Source organism: Echinops telfairi, unplaced genomic scaffold, assembly GCF_000313985.2.
Source record: "Echinops telfairi isolate 266 unplaced genomic scaffold, ASM31398v2 ScPeMD7_7424;HRSCAF=8462, whole genome shotgun sequence".
NCBI lineage: Eukaryota > Metazoa > Chordata > Mammalia > Afrosoricida > Tenrecidae > Echinops > Echinops telfairi.
This window is the reverse complement of record NW_022111324.1, coordinates 4957631-4985369: the sequence shown is the minus strand read 5'-3', so window position 1 is coordinate 4985369 and position 27739 is coordinate 4957631. Positions and strand designations below refer to the sequence as shown.

At 44.5% G+C, this 27739-nt stretch overlaps 1 protein-coding gene across 1 annotated transcript; it reads right to left on the bottom strand.

The window, feature by feature from the left end:
* LRRC52 (leucine rich repeat containing 52) lies at window positions 1–26492 on the bottom strand. The gene is made up of 2 exons (XM_004706762.2): window positions 25867–26492; window positions 1–420 (listed from the first exon to the last, which is right to left on the bottom strand). The coding sequence occupies exons 1-2, from the start codon at window positions 26486–26488 to the stop codon at window positions 95–97; spliced, it is 948 nt and encodes a 315-aa protein (XP_004706819.1). The 5' UTR covers window positions 26489–26492; the 3' UTR covers window positions 1–94.
* Window positions 26493–27739: the final 1247 nt, after the last annotated feature.

The window sequence follows — 27739 nt, the reverse complement described above, 5'->3', positions numbered from 1 at the left end:
ACCTGTGAAACAGCCTGAGGGGCTGGGGAGGGGCGGCGGCAAGGAAAACATGGGGAGTGTATGGGAAGGCACAGCAGAGAGTGGTCCCTGACAGCTAAATCAGCCGAGGGAACCCGTCGTGGTCCGGCTCATCCTTAATGAGAAAAATCCGCCTGCTGACTTCCAGCCGTTGCCCAATCTCATCATCTGCTTCGTCCTCGTCTGACTTGCGGCGGGCGTTTTCATAGAGCACAGCGCACATGCCGGTGATCCAGGCGGCCACGGTGCCTGCGGCGAAGATGCAGAAGCCGATGAGCAGCACGAAGATGTAGTCCTGGTTGTTCAGGTGCGTGATGCACATGTATCGCAGTGGGTTTCCCACCCGAGTGATGGGCCACCCGGCCAGCTCTGCGGGTTCGAAGCACGTGGCGTTTTGGTCATCTATGGGGAAAAACACAGCAGGCAGAGTGCTGAAACACTAGAACTCTCAGGATCCTAGTACCAAAGAGGACCTGGGGATGCTGGCCCTCGATACGCTTAAAGTGGCCCAAAAGTTGTGGGCTCACATAGACCTTGTTAGAAAGGCAGAAGCTCAGGTCCCACCCTATACCTCCTGGCCAGAATCTGCATCTTCACCAGATCCCCAGGTGATTGGCTTGCACATGAATGTTTAAGACCCACATCTAGACTGCTGCTTGCCCACAGGCTTACCTGCATTCAGGTGAACTATCAAAGTGGGTTTTGCTTCTTCAGGATCCCCAAGGAAGAAGAGGCTACCACATATCAGGGACTGGGAGGTTGAAAACCTCAGCAAGAAGGAAAGGTGGTGTGGTAGTCACCAAATCTGGTGTCAATTTGAGGATTAAGAGTGTAGGGGTGGAGTCTAGGCTGTCAATCAGATCATAGCCAATGAGACTTCTGTGTGGGCATGGCCTTCTCCTGAGAATTCTGGGAAATCTGGTACTTCCTCCTTGGAGGTGGAAGACACTTCTCTCTGCCACTCCTGGGAGACATTGCAGAAGACAAGCCACATGGACGCAACCAGACCTTGGAAGCAGGAGAAGCCACAGAGAGAGACCCCTGCCAGCGCTGTGATGCTTACAACGGCACTGGACCCAAAGACTTTCTACTGCCTTTGGCTTCATTAAATGTGTTTTGTGAGTCTGAAGAGGACTTTATAGATTGGTATCGGACATTTGGGCTAATATCAGACTTATGGCCTTGGACTGGACTGGATTGGGTTGGGATGTTTTCTCAACGTTCAATTTTCCTCTTGTTTATAGACCTCTACCTTATATACATATGCATGTTTATGAATTGTTTCTCTAGTCTACCTGGACTAACACAGGTGGACTATGTTCATCATTCATCACCTCCAGCGAACCTCTCTCCAGGCCCCTGATTTCCCTCTCTATGTTGACTCTTGCTTTTCATGTGTGTTCAGCCTAGCCAGGGGTCACTAACGCTGCCCCCTCTGGGGGTGGGGTGGGCATCTGAACCCAGTTGGCTTCACTTTGAGCAGGTTAGGCTTCCCTGAAAATGCTTATCATGCACTGTCCCTTCTTCCCAGTGCTTACTGCAAGGGAAATGGGAGAGAGTTTAGGAGAAAGAGACAAGGGGGAGCAGTTCCCTCTCTCCAAAGTGATGCTGGCAGTCACTGTCTGATCAGGTGACCTGCTTGAATCCTCAGCCCTTTGGGGGAGGTGACTCAGTGTCCTGGTCACCTCTCGGAACCCGACTCATATCTAGCACATGGACTTCAGTAGATAGCAGAAAGAACAGGGAACCCTGGAGCCAGACCACCAGGGCTTAAATGTGGATTCTGTCACTTTGTTGTTTTGTAAACTTGTCACCCAAGATACCCGATTCTCTCTTTGGATCTTCTTTTCATGGTAGTTGAAAGGATGAATTAACACAGCTGGGAAGGCAAGTGATTCTCCACCTTGGATTTTCTAGCTCTGCATACTCCACCTCACTGCCACGCTGATGCTGCTGTGCCCATAGAGTAGCCCAAGGGACCATTTCCAGTAGGCATGAAATAAATACGCTTAGATTCAGGGCTGCCACCTGAGATTGAGACAGAACACTTACCACAGGCTGATTTACTAATGTTGCCCATTTAATTCTCATAGAAAACCTCCATGCACATAATATCCCCATCCTTGTGTTACACACAAGGAATTAGAGATGCACAGGTATTTCTTAACTTGAATGCTGGAGACGGCATGGTTAGAGCAAACTAGGAGGGAACTGTTAGAACTGGTTTTGCACAAGTGGGAGACACAAACAGAAGCTAGTGTGTGGAGAGAAGCTTCTTCTGGTCTTTAGAGCAAGACTTTAATGAAGGCATTGAAGTTTTTGTCACTAGGGAGACAAGGAAAAATCAGTTGGGATTTGCATTAGAAGTTGGAGAAGTGAGTTCACTGGGGAGGAGGCAGTGGGCGCTGGAAGGAGCTGTCCAGGCCTGAAAGATCTTCAAGTCGTTTCCTAGGTGGACACTCTTACCTGTGCCTTGCTTCTGAATCAGTGAAGCTGAAGTTATTTCCTACTTTCTGGAAGACCACCTGAAGCATGTGGTCTTGTTGAGTAACTTGCTCTTATAGGAGGGGAAGCCAGTGCAGGCAGTGTATTAGTGTCAGGTTACCTAGTAAGCAAGGCGAGCACAAGCTTACTTGTGCTTACATTAATCTGTTGAGAACAATTTAACTCCTCCCACCCCTCTTCCCGATATATCAAAGATTCAGCTTCTGGTACGACTGGCATGTGTCTTAACTCCAACCCCACAGAACTTTCCTACAGAGTCAAAACTTCTTTTCAAATGTATTGTCTCTGACAGGGATGGAGTACCCAGGTAGCAAGGTCAGTAGGGGCTGACATGTTAATTTACTAATATTTAGTGAACCATTTCACTGGTTATTCACCACACAAAAAACAGGTGCCACTGTTGTGACTACAGATGAGTAAGCAAGCACAAGTGAGCCTGTGCTTAGTTAGCTTCCTGGATAATCTGCCCTGAGTGTATCACATTCACCGTGGGCAGTGATCACAGAGCGAGGGAGGGGAGACGCTGCTCTCTAGACTGAGTGTGGGACAATGTCCCCGAGGGCTTGGGATCTTTGGTCTCCATTTCAGGCCAGCGTGATGGGTCAGGAATGCAATTCAAGGCATCAGACTTCTTTCCCATCCTAGTCAGAGAAGCTCTGGGTCTTGGCCTGGGAGATACAGGAGTGGGGCTGGTGAGGAGGATGGAGGTTCCTGGGAGCTATTCAGGAATTCTCGCAAGAGAGGGATCAGGTCACCTGACAGAACTGTCAGCAACATGGGAATATTCAAAGACAGATATTTTTTGAGAAAGGAAGCTATGGGTTTTGAGGGTCTGGGGTGTGACTGGGGGTTTATTTCTATCTATTTTTTTTTTTTTTTAAGATTGTGCTTTCAAATTGGGGCTTGGGTGGCAGAGAGGAGACTAAACATTAAACAGACATTTTCCCCATTTTGGAGCATTAACCTTGAAAGGAGCAATTAGGCAGTGAATTTAATGCATTGCTAGGCTGCTGTTAAGTGAGGGGTGTGGGTGGCTCTGTTGCGTGGGGAGGCCTGATTTTTTCTACTTCTGCTTCTCACTCCCCTCTTTCCTCGCCACTGTCGGGGTGCAGACGCTTGTCTTCTGGCCTGTTTCTCTGCCTGGGCTGTTTCTTCTGGCCCACATGCCTGCTGGGCTGTTCTTCCCCCAGCAGAGCTCTTCCCTTATTGACCCAAAGCTCTCTCCCAGCTCCCCCACCATCCTGAGGACCCACCCCACCTGGCATGCAAAGCCGATAACTATTGTCCCGTTGCCTTTGTGCACTTAACATTGCAGTACTCTTGGTAACCCACCCTGTGCCTCAGTCAAATTTGACTATACATTGTCTTAGATTTAAGTTCTGCACACTGACTGCTCTTTCTGCTTAAGATGAGGCCTCGTTCACCACTTTTTGCAAGTTCTTCACACTGAAAAAGCAGCTACTTCCAGGAGGCCTTTTCTGATGCGCCAGTCCTCGTAGTTCAGAGGACCCATGAATGATTCTACTTCTGTGCACCCATAGCATCGCATGAATCCTTCTTAAAGTATCTATCTCACATTCTACCTTGCACGTTGGTTACTTAAATATGCACTTCATCTCCCCATTCTAGGCGGACTTTTGGCGTCTGAAGGCATCCTCTCTGCCTGATCATTACTGTTCTCGATGTCAGTAAGAGTAACCAGCAGGCACTGACTGAGTCCTGAGTAAGCATTCAGGGATTTTCTAGTAATCTATTTTATTTTTAAATGATAGTTTAATTCTACTGCACTCTGGGACATCGTTTCTATGATTTCCATCTCTTGAATTTTTTGAGAACTTTTGCGTGGCTGACTATGAAGCCAATTTTAATGAATGTTCCACATGTGCGCCCTGAACCATATGTGTATTCTTTGTTGCAACAGTGTTCTGCTGTGCCAATTGTTGCTAGTTGCTTTTGAGTCAGCTGCTTCTTGCTCCTGACAACCCAGGCAATCTAACAACCTTGTCTGTGCCATCCTCGGGATGGACTCGCGATTGGACTGCTGTGATGGTTTTCATTGGCTGAATTTTAAAAATAATCACCAGGACTTTCTTTCTAGCCTGTTTTTTTTCCTTAAACAAATGTATGCCAATTAGGTGGTGATGTAAAAGAGCTGTGTATTTTGTCTATTAGTTATCACCAGGCTATTACTTGTCTAGTAACTTCTGGAAGAAATGTGTTAAATTCACCAGTTGTGATTGTGCATTTATTTTTCCATAGAGTTTTATTGGTTTGGCTTTTTATATTTTGAAACGATTAGATACATTTATTAGATACATACGAAATTATAGCTGCTTTGTTTCCTGATAGATTCGCCTTTCTAAATCGAGCGTATCTCATATTAGTCATGCCCCTTGACTTGAGATCTACTTTGTTTGACATTAGTGTAGCTATAGAAAATTTCTCTTGTGTAAATTTTCCTATTCTTTTCCTTTCAGTATTCCTATGCTCTTGTATTTAAAGTATGTTTTTAATAAGCTGTCTATAATTGGGTTTTGTCTTTTGTTCCATTGAACAAACTGCATTTTTACTTGCTCAGGTGACATTTGATACACTTACTGCTATTTATTGACTATCTTGATATTTGAATGCTTTTAGCTGCTAATCCCTTAGAAGTAGACAAGCCTGTCCCTTCCTCCGTGTCTGTTGCTAGTCTGGAAGCTGGGCAGCTTGCTCACCATAGGTGACTCTGCTGCCCTTTAGATACTGGTACCCTAGCTGCTAGCATCCGAGCAACACACAAGCCACACCAGGACAACTAACGGACAGATTAATGGCAAATCAGGAAGACCAGGACAACAAATGCCTTTGAATTACAGTATTGGCTAAGAAATGCGCAAATACTGTCAGGGAACAACAAGAAAAATCTGTCTTGGAAGAAGTGCAGCTCAAATGCTCCTTTGACATGAAGATGGCAAGACTCTGTCTCACATATTTTGGACATGTTATCTGAAGAGACCGGTTCCTGAAAAAGGACATCATTCTTGGTAGAGGGTCAGAGAGAAAGAAGAGGACCCTCAAAGCAATGGATTGACACACTGGCTGCAACAATGGGATCAAACACAGCTACAGTTGTGAGGATGTTGCCGAACCAGGCAGTGTTTGTTCTTTTGTACATATGGTTGCCATGAGTCTGCGCTTACTAATGGGCTCCTAACAATAACAACATCTTAGTATTTGTTTTCAACTGGTCCATGTGCTTTATGTCCTAGGCGCCTGTCTTGCCTTCTTTTATTATTGCATTTTTTCTTTTTTAGCTTGTTGGTCATATATCTCTTTTCTTATTCTTTTATGACATTAGACATGGGACACACCCATATTAATCATGAAGTGCCTCATATGTGCTAGGAACCATGTGAGGTTCTTTACAAAACCAACCTCTACTCTCGACAGGCTAGTTTTAAATATTCCTATGTTACAGAATGGGTAGATTAATGCATTCTTAAAGCTTCATGAATTGAACTAGCCCTTTAATGGCAGAGCCAGGGCAGGACTCCTGCCTGGACTTGTCTGACTCAAGAGTTGATTCGAATATCTGGTCCTCCGCAGAGAGCACCGGGCTGTGCATACCTTCAGGGTTCTCAATGGGAGGAGTACTTTTAAACAAATATTCTCCCAGGGCTTTGTGATTGGACTTCGGGGTTCAAAATGTGTCTTTCCTTATCTATTGCATATGTTTTCTACTGTAAACTCGATACCTTTTCTAAATCTGTTTGACGTCTGTAAAATGGAGATCATAACCGCAGTCACCACATAGGTTTTCTGGGTGAATTAAATGAGAAAAGGTGCATGAAGCCCTCAGCATAGTGCTAGGTGCATAGTACCAGTACACTGTTAGTGCCACTTGCGAGGATGTGATCTTATCTACGTGCCACAGGCCCTGCTCATCGATTCTGCCCCCTCTGGTTTTCTGGGTCTCTCATACAGGGCCACCAGGCACTGCAGTGTGCACCGTGCACTGTACAACTCCAGAGGATTCCATTCAAGTCCACGGCAGGTGACTAGATCCCACGCTGTTCTTTATTCCCAGCCCGACTCCAGTGGGCGCGGAACATTTGCCCCAGTTAGGGTTCCCAGGTCCAGTTACAGACGCCATTAATGTTTAACTTCTTTCTGCAAATAGTTCCTAGGGAAACATAAGCCACCTCTTATTCATTTCAAACACAGTACACATCTCCCAGGTAGAAGATCTGTCTGCCCAAACCAGATTCATGGAGGAGGAAGAGGTTCTTTGGCCCAGGACCACACTTGTTAGTCTGGGAGCCCCATGAAGCCTCCTTTTCAAGAAGCAGACCAGAACCCCACAGTCATAAGCGGGGTTGTTCATTTGCTTGGCTTACAGTGAGGACTACAGTTCTACACAGGGGTCTTTTGCATTTCCCAGGGGTGAATGCTCCCAAGGAGCCTTGGTGACATAGTGGTTATGGGTTGGACTGCAATCTGAAAGTTCAGCAGTTCAAAACCACCAGCCACCCCATGGCAGAAAGATGGGACTTTCTACTCCCGTAAGCAATTATAGTCTCTGAAACTCACAGGAGATGGTCTACCCTGTCCTGTAGGGCTGTTATGCATCGGCATCAACTTCGCAGCAGTGAGTTTGATTTTTGTGGTTTCAGTACTCCAGAGTTACTATGCCTGTGAGGGCTTTTCCAAGGACCCAAGGCAATGCTGGCTTTGGAACCTTCTGTGCTGATTAGAGGAAGCCAACCTCCAATTGGTGGCAATGCTAGGTGAGAGCAAGGGATTTGAATTCTTTCTTCTCTAAACTGTAGCTATCTCTTGAAGAGGAAACATTGGTTTCTATTGTGCTCAGTACTTTTTCACAAAAACTTCTCCCCAACCTCAGGAAAAGTTCTAATTTCTACATTTTTCCTAAATCCTGCCTTACTCCCCTGAGCACTATTAGATACACAAGATTTTGTCTGCTTTCTTATTTGTCTTCAGCTAAATCATGAGCTTGTCAAGGATACAAATTGATCATTTATGCCATTTGTCTGCCTTTGTCATAGATTGCATTGTGCCCTCATATAAAGTGAGTCACTTTGGCTTAGCCATAATTTTCAGTAGTGTGGCAGTTATGTAATGCTTCAATCATCTCTCATATTATGATCTGCTGTGATCCAACAGTTGGTTGTAAATGGAGGAAGGTGGGATACACGTTCTTACCCAGGTCGCAGCCCCGGCTTCCCTTTCCCCGGGGTGTGGCCTTCTAGCTTACAGAGATAAAAGGAGACAAGGTGAGCCAAGCAGGAGGAAACGGACTACCACCATGAAAGATCTGGGAATGAAGTGTGCCCTTTCCACCCGGGGTCCCTATGCCGAGAACCCAGAGGAAGACACAATTTCGTAGATGTTGTAAGGAGCTGAGGACCTTCACTTATGCAGACAGAAAGTCTTCCCCTAGAGCTGATGTCCGGAATTTAGACTTTTAGCTTTCTAAATTGTGAGAGAGTCAAAATGGTTGTTAAAGTGACCTGGTTATATTTCTATCATCGCAGTCTTATGTATCAAGATATATTTTAACCACTAGGCTATGAACTCCATGAGGACATGGATTTCTATTTGCTTTGTTGACCGTTATATCTCCTAGAATGGCACCTAGCACAGACTAGTTCAATGTACATTTGGGGAATGAATTAAATGGTATGTACTATTAATTCTCGGGGTCACTGCCATTGACTGAACACTTGGCCACAGGAAAGGGACCACAAGGATATCAATCTGTACCAACGTCCTTAGCGTGGAAGAGGCAGCATTCAGTGAACGGTGGCTGTTGTTGGATGTATCGAGTCGCTTCTGAGTCAAATGGACCCTGTGCACAACCGAACAACAGACCGCGTGACCCTGCGCCACCGTCACAGTTGTTGATAGGGGACAGCCACTGTCTGATTGGGGGTCTCCCTCTTTTTCACTGACCCTCTACTCTGCCAAGCATGATATCCTTCTCCAGGGGCAAATCCTATTGAAAACATGCCCAAAGTATTTGAGATGTCTCCCACCCCCATTCTCAAATCTAAGAGGCATTTTTTGTACCTCTTGCAAGACAGATGAATAAAAAACAAGGAGCATAAGAGCCCCCAAAGAAGCAAAAGCAAATAGTCTCTAGGACCAGATGGAAGGGAGAGCTTTGAACTGGGAGGGCCCCCTTCTCTGAGGTAGCAGGGAAGGAAAGAGGGATAAACAAAGACAGGGCTGGAAATGCTACCAGTGCGACATCAAAGAGGAATTGTTCAAGTGGGAGGGTACAAAGCCATCACACAAAACTCCACTGAATCCCTTTACGCGTACAAGCAGACTCTGAAACAGAATACCGGAAAAGGGAAATGAATACCATTTCCAATAGCCTCCAAAAAGGTGAAATACTTAGGAGTAAACCTAATCAGAGAAACAAAAGACCTATACAAAAAAACAACCAACCAAACAAAAGGCCTAGAAAATACTGCTACCAAAAAACCAAAAGAGACCTACATCAATGGAAGAATATTCCATGCTAAAGGACAGGAACACTTAACAGATAGAATACAATCTTAATCCAGAATCCAAAATAATTTTTCAAAAGAGATAGTCACCAGTTTTATATGGAGCGGGAAGAGACTGGATAAACAAAGCATTACTGACAAAGAATAACAAAGTAGAAAGCCTTTCACTTCCTGATAACAAAGTACAAAGCATCTCACTTCAAAACCAACAAGGTAGTGAAGGTAGTCAAAACAGACTGGTCCGGGTACAAAGACAAACACACAGACCAATGAAACAGTAGTAAATCCATCCACCTATGTGCAAAGGGCCAAAATTCATTAAATGGGGAAGAGATAATCTCTCTAACAAATGATCTTGACCAAATTGGATACCTATTTGCAGCAGAATGGAGCAGGACCCATATCTCACATTGTATACTAAAACAAACATAAGGTGGATCAAATGAAGACTTAAATGTCAAACCCAGAGCTATAGAGATTCTCAATGAGACAATGGGAATGAATTTAGTGGCTCTAAATGAATATATGGCATAAGCACACTATCAAACATAACTGAAATGACACAAACAATAGAAGATAAACCAGATGACTAAAACCTCCTAAAAATAACATTTATGTGCTTGAAAAGAGTTCTCTAAAAGAGTAAAAAGAGAAGCCACAGGCTAGGAAAAGAAAATTGTCAATGATATATTGGACAAAGGTCCAATCTCAAAATTTCTAGAAAATGTCAACAAGAGAAAGATAAGTGATCTAATTTAAAATGGGCAGGGGTCTACTTTGGTGGTCTCTCAGGCTGGGTCTCCCTTGTCAATGACTGTACTCCTGAAGCCTTCCAGGACCATAGGGAAATGTAATAATTAGGTCTTCTATAGGAAACCAATAATAATGGCCAGATCATGGGGCCCAGTCTACTCCTTAGGGCCAGTGAGACAAGATTACCTGAATTATTCTTCCGAGGCCGTCATGTGAAGAAGTGAAGGAACAACTAGAAAAGAAAGAGGGCTGCAAGCCACTGGCTGAATTTGGAGGAAAAAATTAATGAGACCTGGGACAAACTATTCAGTGGAAATGAGAGTGCATAAAAAAAGCAATAATTCATCTTCTTCATCAGGCTCTGATTCCTTTAGCAATTCTTCAGATTCTGAAGATGAGGCTAAAAAATAAGGCAAAAAGAGAAAGGAAAAGAAGAATTTGTTCCCTTAAATCTTCAGAAAGATCCATGTCAGAACCAGAGTCAGAGAGTAAGGATAGTTTGTTTCAAAAAGAAAAAGAAGTCAAGGGATGCAACAGAGAAAGAAAAAGATGTGAAAGGACTTGGCAAAAAAGAAAAGAAAGTTGAGTCCTGAAGATAAGCTGTTATCACGTAGAATCCTTCCCAGAGTCAGATTAAATTGAGCAGGTATGTGTGCAAAAATAGAAGTGCAGTCAAGACAGAGAGAAAGCAACAGAAAAAACCCCAAAGAAACATAAGAAACACAATAAGGAAAATAAAAAGAAGGCTGCCTAGTTCAATTCCTGACGCACCATTGTGAGGAAAAACCAAGATTTCCTTAACACGTGCAATATCTAAGGAAATTTCAACTGTGAGAAATATGACATTTTTACTAAAATGCATGCATTTTCTCATTTATAAAATCATCTTAGGATTTTCACTAGCCACTTAGAGGCTGCTGTGTGAAAGGACCATAATCATTGCCTGCTGCTTGAACATCTTTCTCTCTCTTCCTGTGCTTACCAGTTCTGGGAAGTAGTCCACTGCAGTTGCCTAGTGGGATAAAGTGAATATTTTTTACTAGAAATAGCTAATTATAAATTAGTTATCTAGGCGACCTTAGTTAACATTTTGAAGTAGAGATTACATTGCCATTTTTACTTTCCATTTTTATATAAGGAGTTAACATGAAATATGATTTGATGTACAATTATTCCTGTTATAAAAGTTGTGGCAACTATAATGATATATACACAAAGATTTTGGCATGTATAACAAGAGACTGAGTAAACAATTATCTGACTTAAAAAAAGGGGGCAGGTAACACGAGCAGACCCTTCACTGCAGAAGACATTCAGATTCCCAACTAAATTATGAAGAAATGTTTGTGATCATTAGCCATTCAAGAGATGCAAATCAAAACAACAATGAGGTATCATCTGACCCAGATGTCATAGCAAAATTAGAAACAAAACAAAACAAAAGACAACCCAAAACACAAATCCTGCTGAGGGTGTGAAGAGGCTGGAACCCTCATCCCTACTAGTTGGACTTTAAAAGGGTCTAACCAGCATGGAAAATAGTATGGCACTTCCTTAAAAAGTTCGAAGTAGAGACACCATATCACTCACCAACCATTTTACTTGGTATCTATCCTAGAAAAACAAGAGCCATGACATGAACACATACATGTACACGTATGTTCATCACAGAGCCATTCACAATAGTTAAATGATAGAAACAAGTTGAATACCCATCAATGGAAGAATGGTTAAACCACTTTGGTAAATACTCATAATAGAATACTATGCAACGTTAAAGAATATTGATAAATCTGAAACACCTTGTAATATAGATGAACCTGGACGATGCTCAGGTGAACAAAATTAGCAAATCACGAAAGAACACATATGGTATGACACCACTATTATAAATAGTAAAACAAACAAACACGCAAAGGTTTTCATACTAAAGGAAACATTCTTTGATGTTTGTGGGTTACTGTGGGTTACTGTGACATATAATTCACATATTATTCCAGTTAGTTTTGGCAGAAAAATGTTTACGTGTGCTTTATTAATTATGAAAAGGCATTTGACTATGCGGAACATAACCAACTATGGACCACATTGAGAAGAATGGGAATCCCGGTACACATCCATTGTGCTCAGATGGAATCTGTACATGGACCAGGAAGCAGTCAATAAAACCCAAAAAGTAATAAATCAGGAAAAACGTACATCAGTATTTTGCAATACTTATTCCATCTGTATGCTGAGCAAACAATTAGAGATGCTGGACTGTATAAAAAATGACGTGGCATCAGGAGTGGAGGAAGACTTATTAACAACCTGACATACAATTGACACAACCTTGTTTGCTGAAAGCAAGGAGAATGTGGAGCCCTTGCTGATGAAGGTCAAAGACTGAAACCCTCAGTACAAACTACAACTCAATGTAAGGAAAACCAAAATCCTCACAACTGGACCAACAGACAACATCCCCATATATCAGAGAACAGGTCAAAGTTGTCAAGAGTCTAACTTTGCTTGCACCCACAGTCAATGCTCAAGGAAGCTGCAGTAAAGATATGCAATGACATTGCATTTGGCAAATCTGCTGCACAAAACTTCCTTTAAAGTGTTGAAGTGAAAAGATGTAATTCTGAAGACAAAGGTGTGCTTGAGGCAAGTCATGGTATTCCCAATCACCTCACATGCATGGGGAAGTCAGGCAGCATGTGAGTGAGGAAGACTGAAGAACCGATGCTTTGAATTATGGAGGTGGTGAAGCGTGTTGAGATGACGACAGACTGCCTGAAGACCAAATTGAATCTCTTTAGTTAGAAGTACAACCAGAGTGCTCATTGGAGGCAAGGATGCTAACACTCCATTTTACATACTTTGGATATATTAACGGGAGAGACCAGTCCCTGGAGAAGGACATCATGCTTGGTAAAGTGGAAGGTCAGTGACAAAGAGCAAGACCGTTGATGAGATGGATGAATGCAGTGCCTGCCGCAGTGAGCTCAGTCATGACCACCACTGTGTGCAGGACTGAGTGGTGTTTCCTCTTGTACTCATGGTTGCTGTGAACTGGAACGGACTCTACGGCACCGAACAACTCCTAGCAGAGCTGGCTGACCCTGCTGAGTAACCTTCTTCTGTTCAGAGAAGTCCAGAGGGTGGAGGGCTGGTTCGTTCGTCAAGCTCTGTGGTTTTTCCCAACTTAGGAAAGTTCATTCACCAGTCGCCTCAGTAGAAACTTAGGAATGTTACAAATTGAATTGTGTCTCCCACAAAAGCTGTGTTGTTGCAAATCCTAAATCCTAGGCCTGTGGATGTGATCCCATTTGGAAATAGGACACTCTCTGTTCTGTTAATGAGGCCATCATCAATGTATCTCAAAACCAATCACCACTTTTGAGGTTCAAAAAGAGCAGATTAAGTCTGGCTAGACCAGAGGATGTACACTGGTACAGATAGGAACTGGAAACACAGGGAATCCAGGGTGGATGATCCCTTCAGGACCAGTGGTGAGAGTGGCGATACTGGGAGTGTAGAGGGAGAGTGGGTTGGAAAGAGGGAACCGATTACAAGGAACTATATGTGACCTCCTCCCTGGGGGACGGACAACAGAAAAGTGGGTGAAGGGAGACGTCAGACAGGGCAAGATATGACAAAATAATAATTTATAAACTAGCAAGGGCTCATGAGGGAGGGGGGAGCGGGGAGGGAGGGGAAAAATGAGGACCTAATGCCAGGGGCTTAAGTGGAGAGCAAATGTTTTGAGAATGATGAGGGCAATGAATGTACAAATGTGCTTTACACAATTGATGCATGTATGGATTATGATGAGTTGTATGAGCCCCTAATAAAACAATTTAAAAAAAAGAAAAGAAAAAGAAGAGCAGATTGGACCTATATAGAGATGAGGAAGCACAGGCAGGGGAGACAGATGCAAAGCCACATGGAGATTGCCAAGGAGCCGAGGAACACACAGTGAAAAGGGTCCAAGACCTACCCCCGGAGGCCACACAGAGAGGGGCCTTCCCCTCGAGCCAATGAACTGAATTTGTACTTCCAGCTTCCTAAACCCTGAGAACATGAATTTCCTTTTGGGAGAGCCACCCTCGACTGCGATGGCACTAGTAACTCAGCCAGGAAAGCCCTCTTACTTCCCCCCTCTCTCTCCACATTGGGTTAGCTTTACCTTCAAAAGACGTTCTACTTCTTGCCATCCTCTAGACCACGTTCATGGTCCATGTTACTACCACCTGAACTGTGATCACTTCCTAACTTGCGTCCCTGGTTTACCCCCATAGTCTCTCTTCCATGTAGTAGCCAGAGTGCTTTGTTAGTCTTAAAGCATGCCAACTCCCTACTCAAATCCTCTCCTGACCTTCCATCACACGGAATAAAGTCAAACGTCTCTTCATGACCCATGGGACACTCTATGGCCTGACCTCTGGCAAAGTTTCTATCTGATTCTTTACCTTTCCCTCCTCTCTCTATTCAGCTCCGCTTATGCTTACCTTCCACTACATCAATCTCATTTCATCTCAAGGTGTTAAATTTACTCTTCTTTCTATAAAGACTGCACCCCACTTTTACATAGCTTCATCCCACTAGAAACATATGCTCTAAGAAGTCATGTCTGTCTCTGTGGACAGCTGTAAATCCAGTGGCGGACACAGGCACTCAGGAGACTATTGAAAGTGTCGTGGACTGCCGTGCATCAAAGCACATGCACGTGTATGCTGTGTGGGTGTTCTGACTTCCAAAGTCGAACTCACTGCCATGGCTTCACTGCCAACTCATCACGATCCTCTAGGGCAGTGGTTCTCAACTTCTGGGTCGCGACCCCTTTGGGGGTTGGGCAACCCTTTCACAGGGGTCGCCTGATTCATAACAGTAGCAAAATTACAGTTATGAAGTAGCAACAACAATCATTTTATGGTTGAGGGTCACCATAATATGAGGAATTGTATTAAAGGGTCACGGCATTAGGAAGGCTGAGAACCACTGCTGTAGGAAAAGGTAGAATTGCCCCTGTGAGTTTCCAAGACTGTAACTCTTTACAAGGGTTGCATGCCTCATCTTTCTTCCACGGGACAGCTGGTGGTTTGAAACTGCTGACCTTGTGGTTAGCAGCTGAGATAATTTGTTTATTGTGCCAGCCTGGCCGATAAACACAAAGGGGATTAATTGAAAGGCAGAGAGATAAATGGCTCGGTGAGCCTCGCCTTTCTTGTCTTTCGCTCTTTGATCATCGGACCAGTGTGTGGCTGCCTTGCTTGTTCTGTGCCTCAATTTACAGGCTACACTACCTGTGGGACGCCTAGCCTGTGGGCTGTGTTGCTGTTAAGTTGAGGTTCCTTTAAGACCACATGATTGAAATTTACATCTCTGGAGCTGAGGACTGACAGTTGGTGACCTGGCTGACAGTTGGTGACCTGCCTGTCTGTTTAGCTGCCTGTTCTGGGATAGCCTAGCTCTCTCTCTCTCTACAGAGGACTACTGGACGGCCCTCAAGACTTGAAGAACTGCTAGTGTCTCACAACTCTCTCACGGGAGTGAGTTGCACTGAGCCATTTGTACTGCTTTATAATTTAACTGTTCATTTCATGTATTATATATCTATCTATCTGTTTATAATTTAACAGTTCATTACTTGTGTTATATATCTATCTGTTTATAATTTAACAGTTCATCTCTTGTGTTATATATATCTATCTTTATAAATATATATATAAAATTATCAGCAATCTGGTTTTATCTCTCTAGAGAACCCTGTCTAACATAGCAGCCCAATAAGTAACCACTATGCCACCAGGTCTCCTGCTCTAACTTCCAGCAAATGTCAAACATGGATGTCAATTCTTGCACCTCAGCTTAGCCAAATGTGGCCCAAGAATCTTGACAGTGAGAAGAAAAGAAATGAAAATTCCTAGGATTTATCTAGCAGGACTTTAGTTCTAGCCCTAAGCTTATTTTACTTGGATGAATCAGATGTGCCAGTTATTTCATTATTATAGTCGAAGGAAAGGCCAAGTCTCTTGTAACTGTTCTGATGTAACGAAGATATAATTGAGCATCTGATACGGGTCAGGCATCAGGCTAGGGACTTTTATGGGTCATTTTAAGAGCTTAAAAAAATACTCCCTCCAGGAATGCTGGAGGCTCTCAAATCGGGATGCCTGTGGCTGATGTATCCAAACAGAAAGGCAGTATCATAGCACTGCTTACCCCTGCTTGTTTCTGTGAGCCCACACCATGTTCCTCCTACTGTATATCCCAACTTGACACTCAGATAGTTAAGGATTGTAGCAACCATGATAGTTAATATTTGGTCATTGTTGTTAAGTGCCATAAAGCCCATTCCAACACATAGTGACCCAATGTACCACAGATGAAACATGGCCTTAATCCTGTACCATCCCTGCAAGTATTATGCTTGAACCCACTGTTGAACCCACCCTGTCAATCCCGATGATCAAGTCTCTTCTTCCTCTTCCTCCTCCTCCTTCAATGGACCCTATACTTTGCCAAGTAAGAGATCCTTTTCCAGGGACTGGTCTCCCTTGATAACATGTCCAAAGTATATGAGACAAACTTTTGCCATCCTCAGTTCTAAGGAACTTTCTGGTTGCATTTGTTCCAGGCAGATTTGCTTGCTATTCTGGAAATCCATAAAACTTCCAGTATAATTCAAGTGTACCAATTCTTCTGTCATCTTCCTTATTCATTGTCCCACTTTCCCAAGGGTATCAGGTGATGGAAAATACCATGGCTTGGGTCAAGCATATCTTAGTCTTCCAAGTAACTGCCTTATTCTTCAGAGCTAACATTAGTTGATTACTTATTATGTGTAGTTCTCAGATTTTCATGTGAAATCATTTAATTTAATTATTACAATTCAACATAAATAGGTAAAATTTCACTCGTGTTTTACAGACGAGAAATCTGAGTCACATGGAAATTACGTTGCCCAAAGTTAAACCACTGGCAAGTGGTGGAGGCAGGATTAAACTCCAGGCAGCCTGGCTCCAGATCCCGTCTTAGCCTTCCAAAATGGGATGTGAGTGTCTCAAGAACAAAAGGATATTTTATGATCAGAGAATTGGGTTGATGCTAAGGAGATCTGATAGAAGACATCATGCAAGATCGTGTGTTTTTATTGATTCAAAGTCACTGTCGTTTATCTTAGAGAACTCTCATGCTCGTGGTTCAGCACTCAGTTGATAACAGGAAGGTCAGCAGTTCAAATCCAGAAGCTCCAGGGACGAAAACTCTGGTGAGACTGCATCCATAAGGATTAGAAGTCTTGGAAACGATAGGGCACTTCTGTTCTGTCCCCTACAGTCAGTATGAATCAGAATAGACTTGACAATGAGTTTGGTTTTGTCCTTTGGTCTCACTCGTAGGGAAATAGAGGCTCCCCTCAATTCATTTGCACCCCCAACCTCACACTCATCCCTGTCTGTTCTGCCTTCATTTATCTCTCTGCAGACTGAACAGAGGTACCCTTCTAGGGCAAGGCTTCCCTCTCCATTTGGTCCTGAAGACCATCCATTCACCCTACCAGTTCTCCTTCCCCACGGTGACTGTGCTCTTTCTCTGCATCTGCTCCTTCGCATCAGCAGATAAACGCATACTTGGACCTCTTTTCTCCTAAAATTATTTTCCTTCTCCACATGTTCCCCTTCCAGCCATCATGCGGTTGCTCCAGTCACAACCAAGCCTCCTAGAAGAGTAGATTACATGTCCCCCCGGCACCCCCATTCTCTTTCAGCTCCCTGCTGTTCCATCCCTAACCCACCACTAGACTTGCTCTCACCTCGACCAGCAGGGACTATGGTAGTTAATCTGATGGACTGCTTTCAGTCTGTATCTGAAGTGCTCTCACTTTCTGGAACTTTTTGGCTTCCATGAATCTACCCTTTCCTGATTTTCTTTCTCTTCTTTAGTTTCTTCAGTCCCTCCCCAGCCATAGGTTGTTCTTCCTTACTTGATATGATAATTTGTCTCCTATAGGTGCTGGTGGTGCTATAGCGTAAATGTTGAACCAATAACTTAAAGTTGGTGGTTCAAATCCACCAGCTACTCCTTGAGAGAAAAATGAATCAATCTCTTTCTATAGATTTACAGCCTCAGAAAACTTATATAGGGTAGGGTTGTTGGCAGTGGGCTTTATTTTATTTTTTTGGTGGGGGGGAGTCCTGGTCCACCACAACAAATCTGTAGAAGATATGTAAATAAATGTGATGGCACTATGTTGACATTTTCCCAAACTTCTGTCCTTGGCCATATTATTCTCTCATTTTAAATGTTTTTCCTGGATTGATTATTTTTAATCATTTTATTGGGGGCTCATACAACTCTTATCACAACACAGACATACTCCCTGGATGGATCTTATCTACTGTTTTGCTTCAATGACCACCAATGAGCTGAGGGTTTCTGCATATATATCGTATTCCCTTTCTTGTTTCTGAGTTTCATAATAATTTTAAAAAATACTGCTATTGAAGCATCCCAACTCAAATCGACCCTGTAGGACAGAGCCAAGTTGCTTCTGAATTTCATCTTTCTCCCATTAAGCAGCTGGTGGGCTGGAACCACCAACCTGTCATTAACAGTCCACTGCTAAACCCACTAGGCCATAAGGACTCCTTTGAGTTTCACAGAAAATATTCAAATTTTTACTGCTATTGGCTAGCTCATGGGGGTCTCCAATTCAACAAGCTCTGAATGGGACGTGGCTTCTTCTCTCACCTCCTCAATACCCCTCCACTGAGAGTATCTATCTCAGCAAGACAGATGTCCAAACCAAAGTCTTAGGAGCTTCCCTTTAATCTCCCTTTCTTTTACTTTCTACATCTCATAAATTTACTCAGTAAGTATTAACGGAGCATTTTCTCAGTGTGAAGATAAAGATAGGCTCTTTTGCTATCATCCAACATCCAGTCTATTCAAGAAGACAACAATTAAATTAATATGAATTTCCTAGAGTTGTGCCAGAAGCTATGAAGGTAAAACCATTGGGCTATGAGAGTATTTGGTCCCATCTCCAGTCCTGTTAAGTCTACCTTCAAACTGGGTTCTTCTCACCTGCCCACACATCTCCATCTTCATTGTTGTGATAGGCTGTCATCCTCTCTCCCTTGTGTGCATCCTGGAGTCTCAAGGACTGCCCTTCAAGCTTCCCTGACTCCCAATTCTTCTCTAATATGCAGCCCCATAATCCAAAATGTTTGGACCAAAAGTTTCAACTTTCATGTAGGAGACTCAGATCCAACTCGCAGCCAGAGCAGGGCCACCACCTGCCTATAGGTGGAGATGTGCATGTTGCTCTCTGACTAGGGTTCAGAGGAGCTTGCAGACTAAACTGGACTAGGGAGAAAACATGGTGACCTACTATCAAAATCAGCCAATAAAAACCCTATGGATCTCAATGGTCTGATTCCATTGTTCTTGGGTTGCCACCAACTCCACAGCCACTGATAGCACCAACAAAGCCATTTAGGGACCTATCATTTTCTTCAGGATATATTTTATATTCCCCAGAAAAATGTTGCAGACCCCTAGGGCTGGTCCCCAGTTTCTCCTTCCAGCTGCATCTACTTCACCAGATGGCCTCTACGTTGGGGAGCTCCTCAGCCCTGGAGAGGCAGAAACCAAGGTTGGCTGCTTTGCCCCACCTGGCATCATTCATTGCCTTGCAGGGGCCAGACTGATGCTGACCCAAAAATAATGAAAGAATAGCTGACATTTCTGAGCTCCAGGGAACCATGGGTCACCTAGTCTCAGGGATCCCAACTAGGCTGGTTTAGGGAGTGCCAGAACCACCCAGGGATTATATCAAATCCATAAAGGCTCCCTACTCTTGACTTATGTTTCAGGGATCACTGGGCTATTCTTGCTCCCGCCAGCCACCACCACCCCTCCCACTGTCCTCCAGTGGTTTGCAGGAAGAGCTGCAAGGGCAGAGTGTGTGCAAGGTCGGAGAGTCTTGCTGGGCCAGTGGGTGACAGCCTTGGAACTGTCTGCTGTCCAGCCATTTGTCTTCTTGGCTTCTGGTCACCATTGCAATTTCCCTGATGGAGGAAATGGGGTAGTATAAATAGTGGAATAGAGCAGGAACCTGACTTCATTGTGGAAATCCAGGTTTTGGCACAGTTAGGAATGACTTTGTATGCGGTGGGTTGAAATGGGGCCGTTGGCCTATTACGGCAGCCTTGAACACGGGGTGAAATAGCTTTGGAATGGAACAAAGACATTCCCTACGCACAGGGCCCTCAAAATGACTTGGAGCAGAGGCAGCACGTGACCAACCCATCTGCTATCTGCAAGGGCCCTGGAGCGGCTTTGTCCACCTGCCCTGCAGCACCCTTTCCTAGACTCCTCCTTGGCTTGTGGGCCCCCTTTTCGGGTTCCATCAGCACCACTTCATGACTCTAATTTAAGAGCCGATACTCCTTGTCCTACAACCACCCCTAACCTACCCCCGGGAATCTGTCACTTTCTGATTTCTCACTGTCTCCTTCTTACTGGTTATGGGGCTGTTGTTCCAATCACAGATGTCTCTTAGAGGGAACACATGAACCCATCATTCGATTGCTTCAAATCAAGGTTTCCACCAATTGGAGCAGCCTGGGCAGGTGCAAACCGCTGACCATAGAGAGCTTCTCTGCAAGCTGCCGGCAGAACCATCTAGAACAGAGGCTTTCCCCACTGGACCGAAATCTCAGGACATGGGGCCTGGGATTCTTGCGCTCACCGATGCCGGAGAATCACTGGTTTCACAGTCCAGGTCTGGGTGGAAAGTCGGAATCACTAAGTCCCTTTAGGGTGAAGGCCTGGTTCTGGTCAAATGTTGATGTTTTAGTTAGCTGCCATGAAACTTGGCCCTTGACTCATGGTGACCCTGTGCACAATGAAATGAAACACTGCCTGAATCTGTGCCACCCCCAGGATGGGGGAGGACCAAACTGTCGTGATCCATGGGGATCACTGACTGATTTTCAGGAGTTCACCAATCCTTGCTTACCAGTTCATTTTGGTCTGGAAGCTCCTCTGAAGTCTGTTCACATAACACTCCAGCCTCCACTAATTGACAGGTGGTCACTGTGCGTGAAGTTCATTGTCCTGCTGAGACCTTTACCACAGAGCAATCACTACGCCTTTCTAGTAAAAGAGACACCATTAAAGACAGGAGGCCTGGTGGTGCAGCAGGTTACGCAATGGGCTGCGTACCATGAAGTCGGGAGTTTGAACCCACCAGCCACTCTGTGGGAGAAAGAGGAGGCTTTCTGCTCCCCTAAGATTTATAGCCTTGGAAACACACAGGGATCACTGTGAGTCAGAAATGGCAAGATTTCTTGATTTGTAATTATACTTATTAAAGATGTCCCCCTACCCCTTATCATCAGGAATACTTCCATCTCAGCACTTACCCATCATGTGTGTACTCATCTGGGAGCCTGTCTGCTAACCACTACTCTCCTCTTGCACCCTGTGCATGCGCCTTGTCTTTCTCGGGAGACTGCTGGCCAGAAGGAGCCTTAGAGATGGTCTAATCCAGCTCTCTAATGTGAAAGTAAGACCCAGAGAGGGAAGGGACTTGTCCTACATCACAAAGTGGCATTGCGTTGTTCAGAACAGTACTTCCTGGATTTCAACTCTATTTCCTTCTGATCTCTCTAAATTGTCTTACCAACAAAACAACAAAACACAAACCAACATGTCACATTGTAGCAACATTGGGCACCTAGGGAGCATACGATAAATATGTCATAGTTGAATGGCTTGTGAGGAAATATCATGGAATTGGGCAAAAACATTGCACTTGGAGATTAGTAAAATCTCTGGGCTGGGCTGGGCTCTACAGTCTCCTAGTGGTAAGGGGACTGGCCTCTAAGGTTCCAGTTTAAGCATCCTCAGTAAAAGGCCATGCCAAATCATATGCAGTGCTCACCAGCCTCATGTGTAGCTGTTTACAGTTTGTTAGAATTGAAATGACAATACTTTAAAATTCAATTCCTCAGGTGCCCTAACCAGACTGCAAGAGCTCAACAGATTTATATGGCTAGGGGCTATGGCTTTGGACTGGCAGATAGAGCCATTTCCTGGATTGCACAAAGTTTTCTGGGACAGCACTAGATCAGACCTTGGGTGGTATGTAGAGGAGGGGATATGAGACCAGATTCCTTGTGTGCAGGAGCGTAGAATTTAGTGAGTTTTTGAGGGCACCTGAGAGGCGTTTGCCTGTCCTACCAAGGAGCAACAAATATCCTCGGAAGAGCTTGATTGCTACTCTCACCTTCAAAGAACGTCAATGACTGGAAAATTACATTCCAGCCAAGAATTAGTCCTACTCATTGACCTGGACCAAAAAGGAAATGGAGTGTGTGGGTCTGTTTTGACCCTGTGTTGACCAGGGCTCACTAGAGTACTCAGTTGGCTGGCTATCACATCCTTTTCTCTGTGTGTGTGTGTGTGTGTGTGTGTGTGTGTGTGATCTAGATTCATGAGAGTCTTCATACACAGCTCCAGCCTTCTTGTTAATTACCTCCTGGAGCATTGTTAGTTTGGTACATCATGGGGACTCAATAAGTATCTAAAATGGATGAGAGGATAAACTGAAATGCTGCCTGCAAGTTCCTTATTCTACTCTCCCACTTTTCAGGGAAAATGTACTGGTATCCCACTGCGATTCTGATTTAAATACCACACCACAGGTGGAATATTTCCCAAGGTTTAGTGTCTTCTGGTCTAAAATGAACTGTCTTTAAACTGGATCCTGCTTTCTAAACAACCAGATTGCTCAACTGACTTCACAGAAATTCTTCCTAGGTCCTGAGATGTGGGCACTTGGGGACAGATTTGCTGATTCTATTTTAGAACATACCAAAGACCACCATTCTGATAGTAAATGTGTTATAAATAGGTAGACTTAACACCAAAAAGTTCACCAAGAATTTTTGTCAATAATCATGTCACCCAACAGAGACCTTGAATCATCATATGAGAATCACTTTCAATAAATAGCTTCTCTCACACTGAGGTCTAGTTAAAGGGCAAGAGAGGTAGATAATGAATTTTACTGCATCGCTGTGTGTGCAACTTTATATACATGTGTGTATGTATATCTTGTGTGTGCATTTATGTGTGTGCCATGTGTACTTTTATCTATGTAACTACATGGAGGGTATACATGCAAATAGGTGTGTATGCATGTATAATATGTATGGGGATATTTTGTATTTATTTACTTGTAGTCAGGTGTATGTGTGTTTGCATGAAGATTAGTAGTGGTTTGTGTATATAGCAATGGACAGACAGACTGAATCATCCATGTTGAATGTGGGCAGATGATGTGAAACCTAGCTTAACAAGGGAAGTGTGAGCTAATGAATTTATGATGTTTAGAGCTTAGTTTCCCATGGAAATCATCCTGGGTGAATTCCAAATGGTAACCAGGTAGGAAAACAAGTTTAGACATTGTAGCTATCTGCTTATTACATGACTTAAATTTCTAATGAAAATAACTTTATGGATAATAGGAACCATGTGATTTGGAGATTTAAGAGAGTATTTATGAGAGTACTTTCATGGAAAATGGAATGAATCTGGAATCAAGAGGTTCAAATCATTTTAATACTATTTATGAGTTGTCTGATATTGGGAACATCTCAGCCTAATTTCTCCCCTCCACAGCAAGGTTACAAGTTTAAAAAGTAAATATCATCTGAGAAACTCATTCAGATACATAGGGTGCAAAATGTAATAGTCAACATGAGACTCACAGTAAAGAAAATAAGATCCCATGTCGGAAACCTCATTAACAGCTGCAAAGTTCTATCCAAATATGAATTATTCTTATTTTCTAACCTTGAGCTAACTCATGCTTTTAGGAGATAATAATGGATACTTGGAGCAGAGTCTGAGTTTCTGCATAAAGTGGCCTGTGAGTTCCTCTGGGCCATCGTATTAGCAGTTGTGGGTGTTGGGGTTTCCCATCGACCAGTGGATGAAAGCATTGTCTATCCCCAAAGAAGGATGTTTATGAGATGATAAGATAGGCACCCTCTTTTGTCTATAAAAAAATACAGGGAAACCGACCCGGTTTATCATCCTGTTCAATCCTGGAATTATTTGAGGAGTCAGAGAGTCCAAAGAGACTCTGAGAAGGCACAGGAATTTGAGGAAGGAAGCCGGGGAGTGCAATGGTAAGTGTAGGGACTAGGGTAGATGCCAAGGTACTCCACTCCTTTCAGTTGGTTGGGAGGTGTCCTGGCTACCAGATAGCTCTTCTCTGGAAACACTTATGGTGGGGAGGGGGCAAAAGAGCATGACCTCCCTTTGAAGAACAAATTTCATGCATAAGACGTTAGCCTTTCTCTTTAGAACACTCTCTAAAGAGTACTCCATAAACAATCACAGCTGTGGTCAGTGAACAACATAGGAGGCACTTTGGGCTTTGAGAGAAGATGCTAGGGAGACGCAAGACAGCTCACTCAAGATGTGTGCTCCTGTCTTCTTTTGTCATTAAGTACTGGGAAGAAGGGAGTCAGACAAAGTCAGTTCCTTTTGATTATGCAAACGTACTTAAAATACCCGGCAGCAGAGATAGGTGCCTACAAAATACAATTTAAGCAGGCACTCACTGTCAATGCCTCTAAATTCTCTTCCTAACGTGCCTGGCTTGCCTCTCACTCCTGGCCAGGGCCCGTCTGGTAGACATTTTAAGCAGCAAGCCAGGAGGCACCCTTGGGAAGCCAGGCGGGCACATTTGTGCTTGCTGTCACTACTTGGTCCCTTTCCTCCAGTTCCCTTTAACATCTGCCATCTTGGCCATGAATCTTTCAAAGATATTCTCCCATGGACAAAAACCCATGGTAGAAACTTCTAGTGAACTTTTATGAAGCTGGTTCTATGAAATCACTGTTACAGTCAAGGACATGGAAGGGAGAGAAGACAAGGTTGTGAAAGGGTTGACTTGTTTACCCACAGTCCAATCTTGCTGGAATGCATCATAGGTTCGGACCTTTCTGTAGGGAGTTACTCCTCATTTCTGTGAAGCCCTGATTTCCCTGGGTGGAAGGTGGTATTGGTGGAACTGGGAGACTAGGAGGATGCAGTCAGGACAGTGATGTCCTTCAGACAAGGGGACGAGGCACTAGAGTGCCCCAGGAGCCACAGAGGAGATCTGCCAGGTGAGACTTGGGACTCTACCTGTCAGCCCGGAACCCCCCTGCCCTAGGCAATGAGTGCTGCTGTGCCATCCTCCACAGGCAGATTCATGCCACTGGCGATAGCCACTGCCACTGAGACCATTCCCACTCAAAGTGACCCCAAAGGACAGTGTAGAACTTCCCATAGGGTTTCCCAGGCTGCACATCTTTTCGGAAGCCGACTGCCACCTGTGTTTCCTATGAAGTGGCCCAAGCTTTTGAACCACCTGCCAACCTTTTGGTTAGCAGCCGAATGCTTTAACCACTGCACTGCCAGTGCACCTTTTATGAGATTAGCATCTTGCCAAGAAAACAGTAATCAAAGGCCTTTCTTCGTCTGTTGGCCAGGTAGCTCAGGTGGCCCTCCTCTCACCCCTATTGCATGTTTCCTTCTGGACATCATGTGCTGACTGAACTCCATGCTGTCCATGAATAGTGCCTTACGTTCCCTGAATAAAACCCAGTCACAGGGTTTTAAAAGCAGATTAACATTTACCAATGTCAGTTTGTATTTATGACACTTTTCTCACTTCTAGCCCTAATCAATGGGACACAATCTTTATGTTCCATTATCTTATTCTCCCTACTGTATGGATCAGGAAACAGGCTCAGAGAAAGCAGGACCTTCCCCAGGGCAGCCAACTAGAAAGTGTTGAGTGGGGACCAGAACTCAGCTCTTTGGATTCTGATCCCAGAACTCTTTCTGCCGAGCCCTAGTCCTTCTCCAAACGCCCCCAAAGGGGCCTCCTGCAGAGCAATAATGGGGCTTCCCTTCAACTTAACCCCGATTTTCTATTCTGCTCTATCTTTCCTGAACCCGGTCCCTCCGCATCCACCATTTCCTCTTCTCTATGCCCAAGCAGGTAGGTCCTCACCTGGGTGGTCCAGCTGAGTCACGATTAAGTAGATGGTGAAGTCCAGGAAAGAGCAGTTGCAGTTCCAGGGGTTTCCGCTCAGGTACAGAGTCCTCAGTGCTCCCAGGTGATGGACCGCCTCCAGGTCCAAGATCTGCAAGCCGGTGTTTCTGAGGTCCAGGTACCTTAAAGAGCTGGTGTTGGCGAAGGTGTACTTGTGAAGGTATGCCAGGTGAGGGTTGTTGGAGATGTTGAGCTGCACCAGCTTGCTGAGCACAGAGAAACTGTATGGGGAGATAAAGGTTAGGTTGTTGGTGCTGAGGTCAAGGTAGATGAGTTTGAAGACTCCGATGAAGGTATAATCCATCACCTCACGAATCAAGTTGTTCTGGCAGTCCAAGTAAACAAGGTCGCTGAGGAGACCTAGATTCATGGCTGGCAAGTAGGTGATCCTGTTATTGTCCAGGTACAGCCTCCGCGTGCTCAGGGGTATGTCAGGGGGGTATGCCGTTAACTGTTTTCCTCTGCAGCTCACTTCTTGGATTTGACACTGACAGTTATGTGGACATCTGGTTCCTGATACCAATCCCATTCCAAAGGAAAAGAGTAACCACCTAGGTCCAGGGCCTGAAGCAGGGGACATAGTAAGACGCCGAGACTGCCCTCTGCCACCTTCCTGCGGGCGCTGTCCCTCTGATCAGAAGGCTGGCGAGGGGACAGGGCGGGGGAGGGGTGCTGGAAAGAACAGTAACACTCTAGCTTTGTGCAAAGCAATTTTCCATTACAGGAGAACCGAACAGAAGTTGAAACGCGAGGCCTGATGCCCGGCCGCCAGGCTCGGTGGCTCTGCCGATTGCTCCCTCCCAGACTGCTGCTGGAAGCTCGCCGACTTGGCAGCTTTGAAAGGACTCACCCTTTCCCCGTGTTACAAGTGAAGGGGAGCCAGGGGAGAGCCACATGACAATGAGGCTGCCAGGTGACACCTTTGTGATGTCAGCAGCCTCCTCGGAGACGCCTGGCCAGGGAAAGAAGGTGCTTGCCTCTGCCTTCGGGGTGGTGTGGGGGTGTTTTATGTATCCCGGTAAGCTGCCTGTACCTGGGGGAACTGGGTATCTTGGGTAGGGGGGCTGCAGCATGTGTTTAGGGGCGCTGGGGGGGGGCTGCCTGAGCTCCTAGTGTGTGTGAATGATCATGGTCTGCTGGGGTTGTCTGTATCAACTGCACCGGGTAGAGCAGAGGTTAGGTTAGGTTAGATGGGACTTCCCACCCCCGCCCCCCTCTCCTGCCAATCTGTTGATGTAGAGGGAATTGGGGAGTCTAGGTCAACTCCTGACCGTACTGATGAGTGAAGCGGTTTTCTCCCAGTCAGTTCTCAGCGTGGGTTTTCTTGAGCGTTGAATTTGCATGGGTGACCTTTTTCAATGTTTTCTAGAGACGTTAGACAAGGGGGCTTCTTATGTAATAAAGCAAGAGGAATGCCTCTTGTTATTTACAAGTTTTAAATGTTATTTCTAGGTTACATACATCCCTGTCTGCATTTGGACTATATCTGTGCACTGGTACTTTCTAAGTGAGTTTTATCATGCGAATTAGGTGAAGGTCATGCAGCAGATCATAGATTTACATTCAACACCCCACCCACAGTCTAATTCAACTCATCCCTTGCAATGTACTAGTGGCTTTTGAAAAACTTCTGGACAAGGATAAGCTACCCCCTCTCTTTTCTCACCCTTCCCCTCCCCAAATCAAATCAAACCTAAATGCATTAAAAAATCAGGGACCAATAACATGAAATTCATATTTATGTTCTTCTGTGACTTCACGAAAGGCAGTGAGTGCCACTGTAACGCTAGTGTGAGTCTATTCATTAACTACATGACATGACGATGGATGG

Excerpts from the sequence above, each read along its gene's own strand:
- LRRC52 (XM_004706762.2), bottom strand. The coding sequence starts at position 26,488 with ATGTCCCCTGCTTCAGGCCCTGGACCTAGGTGGTTACTCTTTTCCTTT. Across the intron at positions 421-25,866 it reads GACTCAGCTGGACCACCCAG|ATGACCAAAACGCCACGTGC; the intron begins GTGAGGACCTAC and ends TTTTCCCCATAG.